We start from the raw sequence: 19,484 nt of genomic DNA, 5'->3' as shown, positions 1-19,484 counted from the left end.
AGGACTAAAACAGCAGAGTTACCAGAGTCCACAGTTAAAAGAAGATCATTAGAAACTCTTAAAAGAGCAGTTTCTGTACTGTGACGGGGCTTAAAACCAGACTGAAAATTTTCATATATACTAAATTCATCAATAAATGACTGAAGTTGATTAAAAACAACTCTCTCCAAGACTTTCGATAAAAAGGGGAGTTTAGATATAGGTCTAAAATTTGACAAATTGGAAGGATCCAAGTTATTCTTTTTCAGTAGTGGTTGTACAATGGCATGTTTAAAAACAGATGGTACACACCCTGAGCTGAGAGATGTATTGACCAAAGATACAATGCTTTGCCCAACAGTGTCAAAGACATCTTTAACTAAACGTGCAGGAATACTGTCAAGGGGGCAGGTCGTAGGACGTAGCTGTTTAACTATGTCAAAAAGATAGGAGAATGTAACCGGCTCAAACTGCTGAAAGACAGCTGGGCAAAAAGAAAAACCGGGGGAGTTACTGATAACTGTAAAGGGTGGAAAACTGAGACCAGCAATTTTGTCCACAAAGTGTTTCAGAAAGTTTTCACATAACATTAAAGATGGCACAGTACAATCTGAATCACATGGGTTAACGAGAGAATTAAATACATTAAAAAGAACCTGAGGCCGCTGGCTGTTACTGGCTACGAGGTCAGAAAAATATTTAGTTTTGGCCGCTTTAACTGCTCTCTGGTATTTACATAATGTGTGTATGGTGTGTAAAAGACTCTTATACTATGCATTGCCCCCCTCTAAGACCATCTGCTTTAAATCCATAATGCATGTCACTGTATTATTGTAGCATTAAAAGCTTTTAAAACATTTATAAAGTGAAACCATTGATCCCAGTATCTATGTACAAGCAGTCTGCTCGTAAACTCATGTTTGCAAAGGATGTGCATTTTCAGGAAAGGCTTGGCTCTATTGATAGACACATTTCACTTAACCATCTAAAGTCTGTCTTCTTATGGTCTATAAGAACACCATAATGGAAGCTAAAGTGGTCATAGGCAGAGCAGGAAGACATTGTAGAGGTCCTGTAACACTGCAGTGAACCATATTCACTATATTATTCAAAAACAGTTCCAGTAGAGCTCTTGTTACACTACATCATGTTTCCAGACTTCTGCAATGACAGCCTGCGGGCACCATTTCACAATGGATATATTTGCAAGAACAATCTGCACTGTGGACTGCTAATGAGTACTTGAGCTTGAGGTGCACTCATGATATGAACTAACCAAAAAGACCCTGTTAAGAATATTTATATTTTAGACCTTGAATTTGAGATCTGTCTTTGAAAATGTTAACTTGAAATGGTACTCAAGACTCTTGGACTATAAAAGAAGTGTAAAATGCACAAAGAAACAAATTCAGTGGAGACTTCAATTACATCAAAAAGAAATGTTTAACCACTAAAATCTCCAATGGTAAATGACTTTAAACTGAAAGAACCATTTTCATGATCTAACTACAACATATAAGGCACAAGCTTAAACTACAACACTGGCAAATAAATAAGCAAATATCCATAAAAAAGCAAAGCATTACACGAGGGCTCCAACTGACAAAATGTTATGATTATTTATTGTTGGGGGTGATTTTAAGATCATTTGTGAGGGCAACCAAGACATAAATACTATGGATGATCATTAAAATGTGATTTTGTATATTGAAAAAAAATTACTCAAAAAGTACAATAATAAGTCTTAAACGTGTATGAAACATACACAGTGCTTCACTTAGCATTACACAACCTCAACAGATTCAATTGGATTGCACAACTATATGGAGAAACACACACACACACACACACACACACACACACATATATATATATATATATTTAGATAAATAAAGATAAGACTACATAATAACAATACAATGTGTTATTTACCCTTACACTGGATCCTACTAAAGTAGGCTGCTAGCATACAGGCTAATAGATGCTAAAAACAATATACAGACCATATAAATAGCATTTTTTAAACTTCATAAACAAAAACCATACCAAAGCTTGGATGAAATGTCAACATCTTTAACTTGCAAGGACACACATATACAGATTTGCTGTAAGACACTGTAGTATTCACATCTTCTTTCCAACTTAAAATAGATCAAATGTAAAATCATTCCCACTCATCTTGGCCAGATTCACCATTATCCTCACTGAAGAACTAGCTCAGCATTCTGTCTATCATCTGCCTGTTTCAAACACACAGGTGAGTGTGTTTCATTGTACAGCATGCAAAGCATATTTTGTATATTCTAAATAGACTGCTGAAGGGGGAAAAACAGCTTAAACCAGCCTAAGCTAGAACACTAGACTTATGAAATACTTATCCATAATGCATATGGACCTATTGTATTTAACAAAGAGCTTGTGAACTGTACTTGTTACTTTTCTAAATAACAGGCTAGTAATAGTAATGATACTACTAGTAGCAGTAGTAGTAATAACTAACTGGTGAGAAGGGTCTGGACATTTCAATCAGATGACAATTCATCATCTTTTTACAATGCTGGACACAAATTTCAGCTCCAAGATCACACATATTTCATATACTTTTAATCTGACTAATGGGTGCACTGCACTCATAGGCAGGTTTTCTTGTTTAGACAATTATTTGTGGATTTAAATATGTTTATTTTCTAGCCTCACTCAAGCCGATGAAAAAGTGAAAGTGATTGAGCCCACTACACCAAGATAGCGAGCAAGTGCTGCAATAATAGATGAGATGGGCTCCACACAGGCAGTATTGATCGAGGGCAGGAGGCTAAACAGAAAACGGGATAGAAAGAAGTGATTTAGCATACGGTGAAAGAAAAGAAAAAAAAATCCAACCTTCTCTGGGTAATACAAGGGTTTCATGATACTAGTGTCCATCTTGGCTACTGCAAAACATAGTATTTTTCTGCTATTTATTTTGTAATGTAGATATTCTATTTAATTTTTGGACATCTTCGCAACTTCGCTGTCACACTTCACTGTCTGGCTTTGACAACAAAATTCTTCCCTGAGACGTTTATACAAACTTTGTTTACATAAAATCTAACTTTCCATAAACTCCTTGCTGACACTTTAGTCAGTGGTTTGTGGGAATGGTATTGGTGACACATGAAAGGATATTAAAATTGGTGAAAAAGAGAACAGCCACAAAAAAATACAACATCCGTCATGCGTGGTCTGATCTCAAGTGGTCAGACGAGACAGATCTCCATTTATCACGATGGCCACTTGAATCAGCTGTGATCAATGGATGGGTCTCTGATTTTGATACCAGTGTGCTGCTACACATCGATAAACTAGAAGCATCCCTGCTCCACGGAGCACCATTCTCCCTTTTAATTTCGTTTTTGGGCTGAAATACACCATAAAACAAATTGAAAATGTCTGTGTAGTTATTTGTTTCCTCCAACTCTTCCTCCTCCATCTGATTCCAGCGGGATCCTCGGTTATAGATGAGAGGTTCTACAACATCTGTTCAACAGCTGAAGGCTTCTGACAGATGTTTGGAAAGGAGGATTGGAAACGGGGGAATGTCAGGGTAGGCAAAGAAGGAAAAGCTTCCACGCCCTTCATCATTTGTCTATGTTAGCATTAGGCATGAGTCACAGCAATTACATTGAAGGGCTGGAGCTGCACAAACCATGGCCACCCCAGTCACAGGCATGTGATACTTTTAACCTTTAGATGAGTTTTTGTGGAACGTTTAAAGAAAAATCTTGAAGAAAAATGTCTTGACAATCAGGGTGCAAGCCGACTTTTGCTGTGAGCTTGGTTGCTTAAAACAATACTTTTCTATTCAAGCTGAATGCACAGAGAAATTCACTGTGTAAGATTCTAATGTCTTAATTATTTCCAAAGTGTAAAAAAAACCTCAACTTTCAGCATTGCTATGACAAAAGCAACATTGACTCAAACAGTTATGTGGGTTTGGGGAGTGACTATCAGTTTGTCCGAGCAATAAAGGACAAGGAATGTGTTTGATCTCATTTAAACCCCAAAGAAAATCCTTAACAAGCTAAATTACTAGTTTAATGTAGTCATTGACTAGTTAACCTGCTAGCTTAAAGGAATAGTTCACCACAAAAAATGAAAGTTTTTTTTACAAACACATGCACAAGGTGATAACTCATGGACTGGAGTGGTGTGGATTATTGTGGTGTTTTATCAGCTGTTGGAACTGCCTCTCATTAAAGTGACGTAATGCTAAATTTATCCGAATTTGTTTCAATTAATAAACAAACTCCTCTACATTTTGGAGTACACTTTCAGCACATTTTAGAAAGATACAATTTAGAAAGCAGACAATTCAATGTATGAAGCAGAAAATCCCTGTATTAGTTTTTGTCAAGTCATATTTATATCGCCTTAAGCAATATCATGAGTGAGGGTGCTTTTTTTCCAAATATCAGCACGATTACAAATGTTTACACTTTAATTCAGTTAAATATATTTTTAACTGAATATTGTTGTGCACACCAGAACTGTTGTGGGTCTCTGAGCAACATTCAGCGGTGTTTTGTTACTGAATGAATCCATGTTTTTTAACCAACTGGGTGAGTCAATGATTCAATAAGTCATTAATAACGAGTCCGACTTTTGATTAGACATAACAAACAGCTACAAATGTCCATTCAGTCCACAGCTGACATTGGAAGTTAGGATTAGCATTGTATCCACTATACAATTTTTAACACTTTGCACAAACAGCTAAGCAAACTTGAATTGTATACTGACAATCTTCCAAAAAAAGTGACAAACTGATACTATTCCAAAAAAGAGTTTATAATGGTTTCTGTGCCCCTGGTGTTTAAGGTACTTCATGGAAACAGAATTTTGGGTTTCCATTCGGTGCCATTAATGGTGCATAAATTACACACTGCTGCTTTAAGTGAATGAAACATCTTCAAAAAAATAATCTCTTTTAAATAAATTCTGAATCTGATTATCTAAGAGTTGAGTTAACAGCATGAATCTGTACTGCAGGGTGTGAAATATGCTTTGCATACCTTCATATAGTACTATCTTTGTTGCATTGCTTTTAGATGTTCTGGATAAAACTAAAGGCTAACTGACAGCAAAAAAAAAAAAAAGAAAAAAAAATCTTGCTGTTTAATATTTGGATGCTTAAAAGAAAAGGAGATTCGGCTTCATATATGAAGAGAGCCTCACCACTGCAATCAGTAGGGAATTTCATTTCATTTCGTAATTACGGTGTCTCTGACTTTGAAGTTGTGCCACACAGGGGAGCTCTCTGAGGCACAACTAGAGAGATGCTACTATGTTTATCCATCCTCTGTTTCTCTATCCCTGTTGCTCTCGCCCTCTAACTCTCACTTTTTCCCTTACGTAAACACAAGACTGCTGCAGATGCTTTACAAGAGCTCATGCTCTGTGTGTGAGTATACAGTGTGTAAAGCATCTGCAGCAGTTCTGTTCATGACTGAAACAAGCTGCTCTATTCTTACCGTGTTCAGCCCCACCTCCTTCTGTCATGCAGTTTAATTCTATCTGACTGAGTTTGTCATCGTCAATTACTCATAACAGTGTAAAGAAGTTATCTACAAATAAATGGTGATGAAGGTGCCATAGTGTTTAGGGTCAACATGGAACTTTCCTTACCTTCAACAAGTGAACTTAAAAGATGAAATGGAGTCTACAAGTCTAGAGTACATTTTAAACTCCTTAACTTTTGGATCCTAGACAGATTCCTTTGCTGAATCCGGACACATTGCCAAGAATCACCATATTACCCATTATGAGCACTAGGAAGAGAAAGAGCTGTTTCACTCTGTCACTTGAGATCTCACTGTAATGTGTGGTCATACATAATGTAAAGTCGTGTAATAGTGGATGTGTTATGATATTTTTAATGCAGAGGAAAAAGGTCTACAAGCAAGCGTTCAAACGTGTGCATGGCATGTAAAAGCCAACCTTCGAAATTAAGCTAAACTACTCTGATTCCACTGCTGAATGCCATGCACACTTTGAAGTGATTACTTTGAATGACTCCAGGATTTTCCACACAAATGTAAAGGAAACTGGAAGAGTAATTTTTTCCAAAGTTATGCCTGTTAAGACTTTTTTGTTCTTTTTCTGACAAACGCATACCATGGCATTTTATTATATAGAGAACGATATTACATATTCATAGCTGATCATTTCATTTGAACACATTATGAAAGCGAGGTAATGAGATAAGCCTCAAGCCTTGTCAAATATGAGACCTGACAGTAAGTAAACTAAATCACAAAGACACAACTGGCCCATTGCAACTGAAAAATGGCTCAGCAAAAAATGGAAATGGCTTTTACGAGCAACCGCTCTCCATATATGGCGTAGAATTGTAGTCCATTGTTTAAAAGTCACACCCTTGTTATTACAAAAGAAATTACATCCTTCTCCAGTGCCACAGCTTAGCTGGCAGCCGTCTGATTGCCCTTTGCCCCTACGCTATTGTGGTTTCAGCTGCTGTGTCCCCTTGTTCTTATCCATCTGGATAACAATGGGGCGCACACTTACACCACAGACCAGCAGAACAGACGGTACCCACTCTGGGAAGTTAAAAAACCCCATTCAGCTGTTATGGATGTCCAATACCGACAGTCAGTGTGACAGGTGATTAAATAGTGCAGCTCAGAGAAGTTGCTTACAGAGGTGCTTAGGTTTTGTTTTTGTTTTTTTATGTGAATTACATTCAAATCAGCCCCAAAAGACTTGGCCCCTCGGGGGATGAAAAGGAAAACAAATTCATAATCTTGGACATTTTTTTTTTTTCCTCTAGCAAGCCCATATGCTTGAATTTGGGTTTATAAGCACAGATACATAACCAAAGGACAGTAGATAGTAATTTAATGGTCAGATCAGATCATGTAAAAAGTTCCAAGAAATGAAAATATGTTTAAGTTTAACTGCTACCTTAAATTTTGAGAAAAAATCAAATCAACTGGGAAACTTTCAACCACTTTGATTTTAATTAGTACTGATGTAGACGGAGTAGAAATGGCAGAACATCAGTGTAATAAGTTAAATGGATATAAATAAAATCATTATGATGAAAACGCAGACGTCTTGGTTTATTTCGGGCAAAACACACTTAGACTTCAAAGATTTAAAGATATTGTTAATCCAAATGTGACAATTTTCACCATTATTCCGTATGTCTTTCTTTTTCTTTTCAAGGTCTTTTGTAAAACCTCTCTCTCTTAAAAGTCAGTGAGGTGCAGTTTGGACCATTATTAACTTTGATTGTATGGACCTTGTTTCTGTTTCAAATATTTTTTTACCTATAAAGCTGATTCTACAAAATACAAATTCTAGCCATAATTTAATTCTACCATCATAATTTTAACAATCCATTTATGACTGCAGCTAAAGGGAAACATATCTCACCTAATTTATTTCTTTTCACTCTGTGCTCATCATAATGTTGGTGATATTGACACATACAAAGCATCTGTACACTGCAGTCCTGTACTCATACCATATTTCACTGAGGGCTCGGACAAATTCCTCAGAGTGTAAGGCCTAGCCATTATGGATCAATAAGTGTCATCTAATTATTGATGAGAGGCTATTTGTAAAGCGTTCTCTAATAAAAACACAATTTCACTCCCATAGTATTACATAATTTTACACTAGATGACTTTTACATAGCCTAAGCATATTTCTTATTGGTGGTGTTTTATGATGCTGAGTGTTTAGAAACATCTGGACTCAAACGCACTCACATTCTTGTATATGATGGAGTGGTTAATTATTTTTGCGCCCAATCATATTTCCATAACTCTAAGGGAATAACTCCATCAGTATTGTTTGTTGAACAAATACTTGCATGCTTTATCATAGATATGGACCTGAAGAAACCAGATATCTATAGATGTGCAACTCCAACCACTTCAGCTTTACTGTATGATATCCCAAGACTATAAATAATGCATGTTAAAATGAGAGCACTGATTGCAATTGGGACTTACCGAATAGAAGGATACTACAATGAGTGTCCGTGCCGCCTTTTGTGTAATCCACAGAATATTTTGGGGAAAAAATTACTTCAGCTTACATCAGAATTTCTCGCCACAATGACGCTCGATTAGATGCACGTGGACGGAGGCGCTTCGGATGGTCGTAAATTTTGAAAACGGCCGTGAGAAATGGACGGATTTTGGATAATCTCTGCGTTTGTTATTCACTGAGCAGCAGCCACTGGCGCATAGACTGCGCTCCTCCCGCGGCTCCACCCGCTAGCTCCGCCCACCCGACGAGCCCATTGGCGCACACCGGCGTTTATGCAAATTTCCTCTTCCCGCTGATGTTCAAGAGTCTGAATGGGATACAATGTATCCAGACGCCAGGCATAAAATACCGTCATCTAGAGGCCAAAACACTTCTCTAAACGTTTACGTTTCTGTATCCCCCCCCCCCAAAACTTTATTTTTTTTAACTGAGCGGGTGTTAATAGTTACTGCATTTTGGGTTGAGTGCTGTCTTACAACAATAACAAACAACTATTAATAAAATAATAAAAAAATATATAAACTATACATCTTCACTGAGCTCTAAAAAATAAATATACATTAAAATAATTTAATCATTATTAATGCATTTTTATATATATATATATATATATATATATATATATATATATAAATTAATACAATCAACAATTTGAGTTTATAGTGGGGCCAATTTCAAAATAAATACCTTTTGCTGAATGAATGAATGAATGAATGAATGAATGAAATGGGCAAGCAGAATATCTGGATAAGACTTCGGTAACACTTTATTTTGATAGTCCACTTTAGAAATTCTACTAGCAGTAAGTAACTTTGCAACTACAAGTCAACTAGCAGTTAGTAGAGTATTAGTAGACTGTATGCTTAATATCTTCTAACACTTTCTTTGTCAACTTATTGTCAACTAATACTAAGCCTAAACCTACCCCTAACACTAACCCTAAACCTACCCTAACAGTCTACTCTGAGAGTTAGTTGACATGTAGTTGCAAATTTCTGAGATTTAGTTGATATGTAGTCGACATGTAGTTACAAAGTTACTTACAGTCAGTAGAATGTCTAAAGTGGACTATCAAAATAAAGTGTAACCAAGACTTCCGATTCAACATTTGATATGGTTGTCGTTTTAATGTACTAAATATTGTAGAAATGTAATTTTCTGTAAAGTTGCTTTGTAACGACTTGTATCTTGAAAAGCGCTATACAAATAAACTTGAACTGAACTGGAAGTGGAAGTATAACATCCACTGTTAAATAAGTTGTCATACTTTTAATGATGAAAAGTGACATATTGCACACACATACTAACAATGACTTTCCTAACATGAAATAAATAGCAACATGATGTTAAACCAAACTGTCCCATCTAGAATTCTATTGTTACATTTATGGAATCCTGAAATGCATTCCTCTCCACTGCAGTAAATTTGTTAATGGTTAAATATTAATTTAAAAAGCTTGGCAATGATCATCATAACATAGACGTTTAAGCAAATTCTACAAACTCTACACACACTCAGAGCTTGTTGCTTGATAAACCAACAACGGAGAATATTCTGTTGTTGTATAAAGTTATAAACAAATGTAGGACATGTAGAATAGTATTATGGAACTTTTGAACTCTCCAGATTTATAAATAAACAACTCAGTCAGTCAGAAGTTAATCACATAACATACAGTTCTTGAATGCTTATCACATATAATAAAACATACAATAAATTCACTTTTATGATACAGACTCTACAAATCTAAACCTTGGTGCATCTTTTCTTACTTTGGTAGGCATTGTAAATGTCGAGGAACATATTTCGGCAGGGAATGCGTGCCTTCAGCTTGGAACAGATGAGGAATGAGCCAGCCATTTTGCGGTGCAGAGAGTAAGACTCCTCTGGAGGAGGAGTGAGACGGTGTCGAAGCATGACAGGGATCAGGCTCTGGATGCGCTGTGTGGTACTCTGAGTGCTGAAGTCAAACGCTTCAGGAGAAGCGAACGCTTCGCCGAGGATCATAACTGCCTCTACATGTGCATCCTCGAAGGCCTTAAGAGAGTGAGACAGTTTTGTTAAAGAGAACAGTTTAGAAGCTGCAGAGTGGTAAAGAAAGTAATAGCTTTGATCCTAGAGGGAAATAACAAGAATAAATGAGAAATGGATAGAAATTATGCAAGGCAGGGATACTAAAAATCATATAAAGCCACAAACCTTGGCTTCAAAACCAGTAAGGAAATTCAGATCTTTAGATTTCTGCAGAACAGTAGCCCTGTCTCCGACTGATGCTGCATGAACCACCTTTGAATGACAATTTGGACAAAATATGGTTACACATATTTTAAAGCAATTCACATAAAATGAAAGAGCAGATAATAATAATAATAATAATAATATTTTCCCTTATTTTAACCAGTAAGTTTGGCATTATCTTACAATGCCAGTTCTATTCAAATGCTTTAATTGACAAATGTTTCCCAAAAATTATCTGCAAAAAATAATAAAAGAAACCCATTGATAACAAATGTCTTCTTTTGAAAAATCCTTTTGACTGCTTCCCACTCCAGTCATACCAACAAAAGTGTTGAGTAAAAATCTGTACCTCTATGTAGTCATCTGTGAATGACTGTGGGTAGTCTCGGCAGGCTCCAAAGTCCAACAGAAATATCTGTTATAATGAAGAACACATTATTAAAGTTGTCCTCACTGTTTCAGTGGGGAAAACGGAAAGGCATATTCGCACCCAGATAACAAAGACATGCTATTAAGAAATTATGAAAGAAATGTAGTTAACTATGGTCCAAACTAAAAACAAAAACAACAGTAAACCTTTCAATTCCTTAAAATATCTTTTTTATTTTAAGCAGTCATTACTGTAGTCTTTTGTGTCACATGATCCTTCAAAAATCTGAATGCTGATTTGCTGCTAAAGAAACATTTATTATTAACATTGAAAAATGTTTTACCGCTTAATATTTTTATGGAAACTGCGATACATTTTACTCAATATTTTTTTTTAATGAATAGAAAGTTAAAAAGAACTGCATTTGGAACTGAATGTGTTCATATAAAACTAAAGATTTATAGATAAAACAGACATGTCCATTATGATTGTCGTAGTAGTTGCTCACCTTGTTCTGTTCACTATTATAGAAGAAGTTGGACCAGTTAGGGTCTGTCTGCATGAAGTGGAACTCAAACAACTCTCTCAAACACAACTGCAGGATGTTGAAACAGATCTACAGAATAAATATGAGTGAGAATTATTTCTCTTTTTCACAATAAAATAACACAAGATATCCAAATATCTCCAAAACTGAAGAAATATTACTGTAGGTCATTTACACAAAGTTAAGCTAACAAATGACCAAAAAAGATATACACAAACAGTCTAACTTCTGGTACGAGTCTTTCTGTTCAGTATGCATGTGTATATCGAACAAATTGTTCAATTTTTTCAGGAAACTCGCGACATATCACCATATACTAACACGTTCAGTTCTAAGGGACGTCATTAACACCTTGTAAACAAAACGTCACATAGCATTTCATTTACCTCAGGCAAGTCATCAGTGTCTTCAGCTGGTTATTAGCTAAAGAAAGTAAGTCTAGTGAAGAGCATTTTGCGAAATATTAGACTTTACTTCTTTATATTTACTTTACCTGTTAGTGATGTCTTCATTATTTAATATACGTTTAAATAAATATTTTGTGAAACAAGTTATGACTCTAAAAATAATTATATTTCAACTACAATCATAAATTGCATAATATAGAAGTTAATTTTAAAACAATTTACATATCTGCATACATTTTTTTGAGTGTTATTATTGTTAAGAATAAATAGTATTTGAAGTAAAGTTTAGGCTCTGTTGTTAATTGTAACCTTACATTAATGTAAGCTGAGGTAGATTTTTATCCCTAAGAAAATTTTTATCATGATTATATTTGAATTTATTTAAAGGACAGACGAAAGAGCAATTTGTTCAGTAAATCTAAGGCTGGGAGATATGGCAAAAAATAATTATCGCAATAATCTTTTTTATATCAGTCGATATCAATAATTATCATGGTAAATGTCAAATTTAAATTTCTTTCAAGCTTAAAGTCAGATTTTTGCTCCAATGTTAAAGTTCAAACATCATATCGAACTCGTTTGAGGAAATTTATATCGTGACAATTATCGTTATCGCGATTTATCACCCAGCCCTAAGCAAACCACGGTTAAATTTCACAAAACAAAACAATTATTTATTTATTTTTTTTCATGTTTAGTATTTTTCCTCCGGCTGTACCAAAAAAACATACCGAACCGTGACATCAAAACCGAGGTATGTATCAAACCACCATGTTTCTGGACTGTTACAACCCTAACATAGCAAATTCATCAATACATCAAATAACGGCTTATAGTAAATATCTTACATTAGGTTAATCTAACACACCTCATTTCTAGTCTCCTGATTCAAATCAACACAGCGGTCCAGTGGAACTCCATGAACTAGTTCCATGGTGATCACACGACGACTCGACAGCTCGTCAAAAACCTCAGGGACCACGAATACTGGATCACCTTTAAGCAAATTCCTGTGAGAGTGAAAAGAAAGAAAGAAAGAAAAAAAAAAAGTTCAACGTGTAAGGATTTTTGTAATATATTTTTAGCCAAAGCAGTGCAGATTAATAAAATAATGATTCTTTTCCTGGAATTTACATTACTTTTAGGGTTACAACAATATTTTAAAATTAAATGAATGTTTTTATTCAGAAAGCACATAAAAATTTATCAAAAGTGATGTTAAAGACATTAATAATAATATAATGTTACAATTTTTTTTATTTTTTATATTTCAAATATATGCAGTTCTTTTGAATGTTCCATTCATCAATTTTTTTTTAACTAATAATAAATATTTCTTAAGCAGAAAATCAGCAATATGATGATTTCGGAAGGATCATGTGACACTGAATAGTAATGGAGTAATGGCTGCTGAAGCTTTATCATCACACATACATTTGAAACTATATTAACCAGTTATTTAAATTGTTCACTATATTACTGCTTTTACAGTATTTTTGATCAATTAAATGACTTGGTGAGCATCAGAACTTAATTTCAAAGACACCACACCTTTTAACATTAGTGTAGCTAAAAAAAGTATGAAATTGCAGTTCATTCAAACACAATCCTAACTGGGAATACCTAAATCGCTTTGCACACTCTGCCTCTCTCTTGTAGTCACACTCCCATGCCAGCTCCCTCTGCAGAACTTCAAGACTACTGTCAGCAAATAGACCTGGTAAAGTAAATCACCAGTTACTGACATCACACAACGTGACTCAATATGGATATACAGTTTGTGCTTTTTGAACTGAGTATATGGCATATGAATCATATGCTAGCGCTCACCATCAGGCAACACAACACTCATCTTCAGAACAGACATGAGGTTGTTGATGTCACTACGAATGCTCTCAGCAACACCAGGGTACTGCAGTATATGAGAGACAATTAGTTAAAAAAATAACATATCACATATAACATCAACATCCGCTGCAAAACCTTAGATCGCTCTGAAAAAAAAATGAAAATTTCAGTCCAACACCTGGATCTTCATAGCAATTTCCCTCCCATCAGGCAAGACTCCATGATGCACTTGACCAATGGAGGCAGCAGCAAAGGGTTTTTCCTCAAATGATGAGAGTTTCTCCTTCCATCCAGATCCTAACTCCTCCTCGAGCACTTTCTATACATGGGGTTTCAACACAGACATCAGTTGCTGAGATATCACAAAGTGATAGCTGCAAAAACATCTGATAGAAGTCAGTTAGAAAGCACTATAAGGGGGTTTGAAGCAACTCTAACTATTGTTATGAGAGTCTTGTCTACTCAGGAGCTCAATCAATCAGCTGTATAAAGCACAATGACACTCCCTTGTGGTTTAAAAAAAAAAAAAAAAAAAGCCCATCTATAAAACTGCTGTCACGGTTAACTTACAACTAACACTACTAAAAAATAAAGCTGAAATATTCGAAAATCTAAATATTAAATACAATTTAAACCAAAATAAATAAATAAACTAAAATAAGTTACTAATAATAATTCAAATATAGCTAAATAGAAATATATAAAAATGACTAAACCAAACAATATATAACTAAATTCAAAATAAATATTATAGTAGTACATAAATATTGCTAAAATAATTTTTTGATTAATATTGAAATGGCTTGTTAGTAAAAAAAATTAACTTTTCATCAAGATATCAAGGCAATTTTTAATAGTCATGTGGTTAATGTTTCACAAGATCATAGAAAACACAATAACTCACATGCATTTGCCAGGCTGGCATGAAGTCTGCACTCTGTCGAACCCTCTCAAATATTTTCTGCAGTTGTGGGTTAATGAAGCTATTATCTATTGAGGACATACAAAAATAAAATAAAACGTTTAATAAAAATCAAAGGATATTTTCCTGATCATCACAAATTACAGCATCTAACCTTTTGCGCTTTTGAAATGCTCTAAACAGTATTTTGTTTCAGAAAGCGTTTCAAGCTGGATCTCTTAAAAGGGGAATATTTAGCATCATTATTAAAATTAACAAATGGTGGCACTTGGTACCAAAGTATTCACAATAAAATTCAACTTTGTACCCTGAATGCTTAGCATCTGTCCAATCTTGAGGGCCGCTCCTCTAACCTTACACAGTGTGTTCACTATTCTCTCTGCATTGGCCTCTGACAGGAGGGGAGAGTCTAAAAGAGCCCCCATATCTGAAAGAGAAAGACACCAGAAATTTAACCCAATAACCCAATCCAAACAATTCTGAAAAACTTTTCTAGGGGTGTCAACACACATTTAAGCAAGCTAGCACAAATAACCTGAGCGTTTCCCTCCAAAAGACTGCTTTGCCACCTCAGCAATAGCACCGATGCCAAGTCCAACAGCTAATCCTATGAAAAAAAGCAGCAGCGTTAATATGGTTACAATAGGTACAATGAACGCCTCATTAAGTGTTAGTCACATATGGTATACATATATTGTATATTACAAACAGTCAGCATTGCAAATGACAATTACTATAAAACTGCAAAAAAATCACTGACCTCCAAAATTAGCCAGTCGGCTTATCCGGGTTGCCGGTACTTTTCTTTCTCTCGCTCGCTCGCTAAGCTGCAAGGCATCAAAATCACTCTGCTTAACGTCTTTATTTCAGTTATTTATTGAAACTACATTTATTTCATAAACAAGCAGCACATGCTGAAAAAGGAACCTGCATAGATACTTTTATAGACTAAACAATATACTTAGAATTAGAAGACAAATACATTATAAAATGCCATAAGAGAAAAAGTATTATATACTTATTTGGGTTTCAAATTCATACTTTGAATTAACTATTATTTTTATTTTCCATTTCCATTTTAACTTTTGTTTCATTTTTAGTAATTCACTTTAGTAAATGTGCTTTTCCAATTTATTTTTTCTTGTATAAATATTTAGGTTGAAATATATATATATATATATATATATATATATATATATATTTATTTATTTACTTTATTATTATTTTCTTTTTATTTATTTTTTTTAATGTAACAATATGTTTTCATCACATGCAATCTCAAAATATTTCTGGTCTTAATTTCAGAAACACAAGCCAATTAATGTCCATGTACTTCGAAACACAATGTTATGACTGTATCTTCAAATATTATAATTATTTGATTAATTATACATGAATGATGCTTACAATAAATCAGCCTAGTTGTCCTCACCTTTTGTCGGACAGGCCTTGCAATATTCTGTTTTGCCTCCCTTGCCTTTTTAATGTCTTCAGGGCTTAACCTAGCAACCACAGAGTCATGAACAAACCTAACACGGAGATGAGACACTGATACATGCAAAAATCGAGTGCTTTGACCAGGCCAGCCATTTCCTTTGACAGAGCCAGTAGGTGCACCAGAAGACATCTCTGATGTTTCTTCCCTTCCATCTTTGCTGGAAATATCTGCTGGTATTTCAGAGCCTACAACCCATTTTGCTGCTTCATCTGGGTCCATCTCCCCCCACTTCTCACTGTCAGGGAACTCCTCGGTCTTGGGTGTCTGAAAATATTCATTTAACATACATATTTAGCAGTGCAATTTCTCTTCTTGTGTTCATGCATATCTGTGTAAGTGTTCACTAACCACGCCAGTTCCCATCATGCTCTCAACCGCCTCCTGTGCAGCTTTGACCCCTGAACCAAAGGTCGAGTTGCAGGCCATCAGTCTGAGCTGTTCACCCTGAATGGTGGCAAAGGCAGCACCCACCTTGCCAGCCCCCCTCATCACCTGGAGCACCTCTGCCAAAACCACTGAAAATCACAGGGGCAGATCAAATATTCTGAATGAGCTTATAGATATATATTTTAGTTTTCATTTAATTTTGAAAAATTTTTTTATGTGCTTTGGTCTCTCTCTCTCTCTCGCTCTGCACACACAGACACACACACACTAATAAAAATACTAATTAGGTTTCATTTCTAATAAATTAGTTCAGTGTTATTTTTGTATTTATTTTCATTGAGTAATTAAGTGCTTCAACTTAAAGGCATAGTTCACCCAAAATGAACATTTTATCATTCATTTCTCACCCTTGTGTCGTTCCAAACCCGTAAGACCTTTGTTCATCTTCAGAACACAAATTTTAAGATATTTTTGAAGTATGACATCTCTCTGACCCTCAAGACTACTCCGACATCATTAAAATGGTCCATGTGACAGTGGTTCAACCGTAATTTTATGACGCTAGGAGAATACTTTTTGTGTACAAAGAAAATATGACTTTATTTAACAATTATTTTCTTTTCTTTTTTCTTTTTTAAGGCGCATTTACCCGGTCAAGTTTGGCAGCTCGGTGCTTGCTCAAAATTCAGTGTAAATGCACAATGCTGCATAAAAGCTAGTCTTAAGCTTGCCCTGGTATTAAAGTATACTGAATAGTGAAATTGCTATGTAAATGCATTAATGTCCCCTCCGAGCAGCATTAAACAATCAGTATACACCACTTCAGGAGAGCTTCTGTAGCACCTTTGCAGTGAAAATCGGGCATCCACGATAATAACCATGGACTAGAGTAACATATTACAATTAACATTATATAATTTCGTTTTGTTTGTCATAGTGGTGATGATGCACATGCATTTGCAATTGAGCAATAAGGCCTCATGTAAAGTTTATGATTTCTAAAGTGCCTTTTATCCCTAGATCCAATTCACTGACACGGGCATTAATAATGCTATTGAAAATGACAGTATTAAAATGTATCCAATCATGACATGAACATTACTGTCAAAATAGACAAATTATGTTGGCATGGCATGAGAACATGTATGCATTATCACCCACGTGCACATCATATTTTACTCTTGTTTCCAGCTTGCCTGTATAAATGAGCCCAACAGTGTAGTTACTCAAACGGTACTAATACTTACTCGTGTTGAAAGTTTAGATTCTCCTCAGTGTCTGCACGAAGCGTCCTTCTCACTCCACACACCTCTGTCTGTTTTGCAACCACTACCGGACACAGAAAGCATGAGGTGATTGATAACCGTCTTAGCCAACCAAATTTGCAAGTATCAAAGAGTTTTAAGAGCTGTGCCTGTTGTCAACCAATCACGAACGACAATGCGCTTCGTCTGGACCAATAGGATTTGACATGGGGCGTATCCAATATGGCGCAGTAGCCAATGAACAGATGGAAATAACGCCGTAAACTGGCCAGTGTGAGAATTGCAGTTAAAAAGCTAAGATATTTATGTTTTTCCAGATCAATTACTAATAAATAACCAGAAGAAGAAGAAGAAAAATTTAAGTTTAGAATAATTTGAGTTTATAATTGTTAAATAAATGTTCACCATTCAAAATTTTAATTCTGACATTATAACTTGCTACCCTTAAAGCTTATCTATCTATCTGTCTGTCTGTCTGTCTGCCTGCCTGCCTAGCTATCTGTCTGTCTGTCTGTCTGTCTGTCTGTCTGTCTGTCTGTCCGTCTGTCTGTATATCTATCATAAGAATGTAATGAACATGGCCTATTATTAGGTTTGTGACCCTACTTTTTGTCATCACTGTAAAACATTTAAGAAAGCGTTTCAAATTTCAGGCAAAATGAAACGTTGTTCAAATTTGATAGTGGCCATGATTTTATGCTTCGCTTTCCTTTCGTTTTTTTTAATATTGGACAAACTGAATTTGTTTTCCATATAGTAAACTGGAATGCATCTGGTTTTATTTGCATTAACTTGCACTGTTAATCAATTATTTACATTTCACAATACCTTAATTAAAAGCTCACACAAAGGTCTATTCTTACACTTCTAAATGAGACTGTGTGGTCAACTCTGCTTTCTGTGTCTAAACAGCCTTCTCTCAGGGTGCTACATTAAAGCCATGTTATAATATTGTTGAAAGCGTTGTCTTTTTATTATCTCAGTCCTTAACATGGGTGTTTAGTTTAATAGCTCCAAGCTCGCCTTGCTCTTGCACAATCATCATGTCCAGTCATGCTTGTTTTGATTTTGATATGGCAACAAAGTAAAATCAGAAAACAATAAGGAACAGTTTCTACTTCAAATCCATTCCTAACATAAAAACACCATGTTGTACATCAAGAACTAGATCATGCACCCCCTGTACATATTGTGCGGCATACACTGCATGATGTACATTGCTGCTTAATAACTGTATTTTTTTTTATATTTATTAGTATTTGATTATTTGAAAATGGTTGTCTTTATCATTTGTATATTTTAAATTATTGTAAGAACAATTTTGCCTAAAAACAAACAAATAAAAAAATACATTTCTGTTTGGTTTTAAATATGCTTAAAAATTCTTTTCATTCAATCATAATAATTATTTCATGGACTATGAATGAGCTATAATTATTAAAAGGCTAATCAACTAAATATTTTGGAATATGATTTGGGCCTACGTCTATACAAGCAATTAGTTAGACAAATTAACAATTTAAATATCTAAATCTTCATTAGTACTGATTCATATTAATTTGTTTTTTGATAATAATAATAATAATAACAACAACATATTTTAAATAACTAATACTATTATCAGAAAATATTCCAAACAATAAATAAATAAATTGCAGGTACATATTACGTTTTCATATATTTTAATAGTTTACATATGCATATTTCTTTTGAATGATCTTTTATTTTCAATGTTTTGGTTATGATTCTGTTGTACATTTATTTCAGAATTTTTACTCACAATATCACTTTCTAAAAATACCACACATGTCAGAAATTGTGCTGTATTTGTATGTATGTGAATCATTAGATCCCTTTTCCGATCTGTGAATCACTAGACATAAAAATCCTAATAATACTGTGAATATTAGATAATTGTATGCAACATCTGAAACACAGTGTGTCTCTGTCATCTAGTTATCAGT

General features: G+C 34.8%; 1 protein-coding gene across 2 annotated transcripts; it reads right to left on the bottom strand.

Moving 5' to 3' along the window:
• Positions 1–9,291: 9,291 nt before the first annotated feature.
• Positions 9,292–17,620, bottom strand: LOC127972089 (atypical kinase COQ8B, mitochondrial). 2 transcript variants are annotated; one of them, XM_052575367.1, is made up of 16 exons: positions 17,503–17,620; positions 16,217–16,383; positions 15,803–16,132; positions 15,131–15,197; positions 14,906–14,977; positions 14,678–14,797; positions 14,525–14,587; positions 14,353–14,438; positions 13,627–13,767; positions 13,431–13,512; positions 13,224–13,317; positions 12,469–12,610; positions 11,155–11,262; positions 10,626–10,691; positions 10,238–10,324; positions 9,292–10,075 (listed from the first exon to the last, which is right to left on the bottom strand). In XM_052575367.1, coding segments are annotated over exons 1-16 (1,917 nt in total). In that variant the 5' UTR covers positions 17,504–17,620; the 3' UTR covers positions 9,292–9,784. The 2 variants fall into 2 exon arrangements, with proteins under 2 accessions (XP_052431327.1, XP_052431328.1); XM_052575368.1 differs by lacking the exon at positions 14,525–14,587.
• Between the last annotated feature and the right edge of the window lie 1,864 nt (positions 17,621–19,484).

Source organism: Carassius gibelio, chromosome B15 (assembly GCF_023724105.1).
Source record: "Carassius gibelio isolate Cgi1373 ecotype wild population from Czech Republic chromosome B15, carGib1.2-hapl.c, whole genome shotgun sequence".
Classification (NCBI taxonomy): domain Eukaryota; kingdom Metazoa; phylum Chordata; class Actinopteri; order Cypriniformes; family Cyprinidae; genus Carassius; species Carassius gibelio.
The sequence above is the reverse complement of the archived record's forward strand: the minus strand, read 5'-3'. Positions and strand labels throughout refer to the sequence as shown.

Bases quoted from the DNA above. Each gene is read 5' to 3' on its own strand.
- LOC127972089 (XM_052575367.1), bottom strand. The intron at 13,318-13,430 runs GTGAGCGCTAGC...TTACTTTACCAG, and splicing joins GAGTGTTGTGTTGCCTGATG to GTCTATTTGCTGACAGTAGT. The intron at 10,076-10,237 runs GTTTGTGGCTTT...CACTCTCTTAAG, and splicing joins TTACTGGTTTTGAAGCCAAG to GCCTTCGAGGATGCACATGT.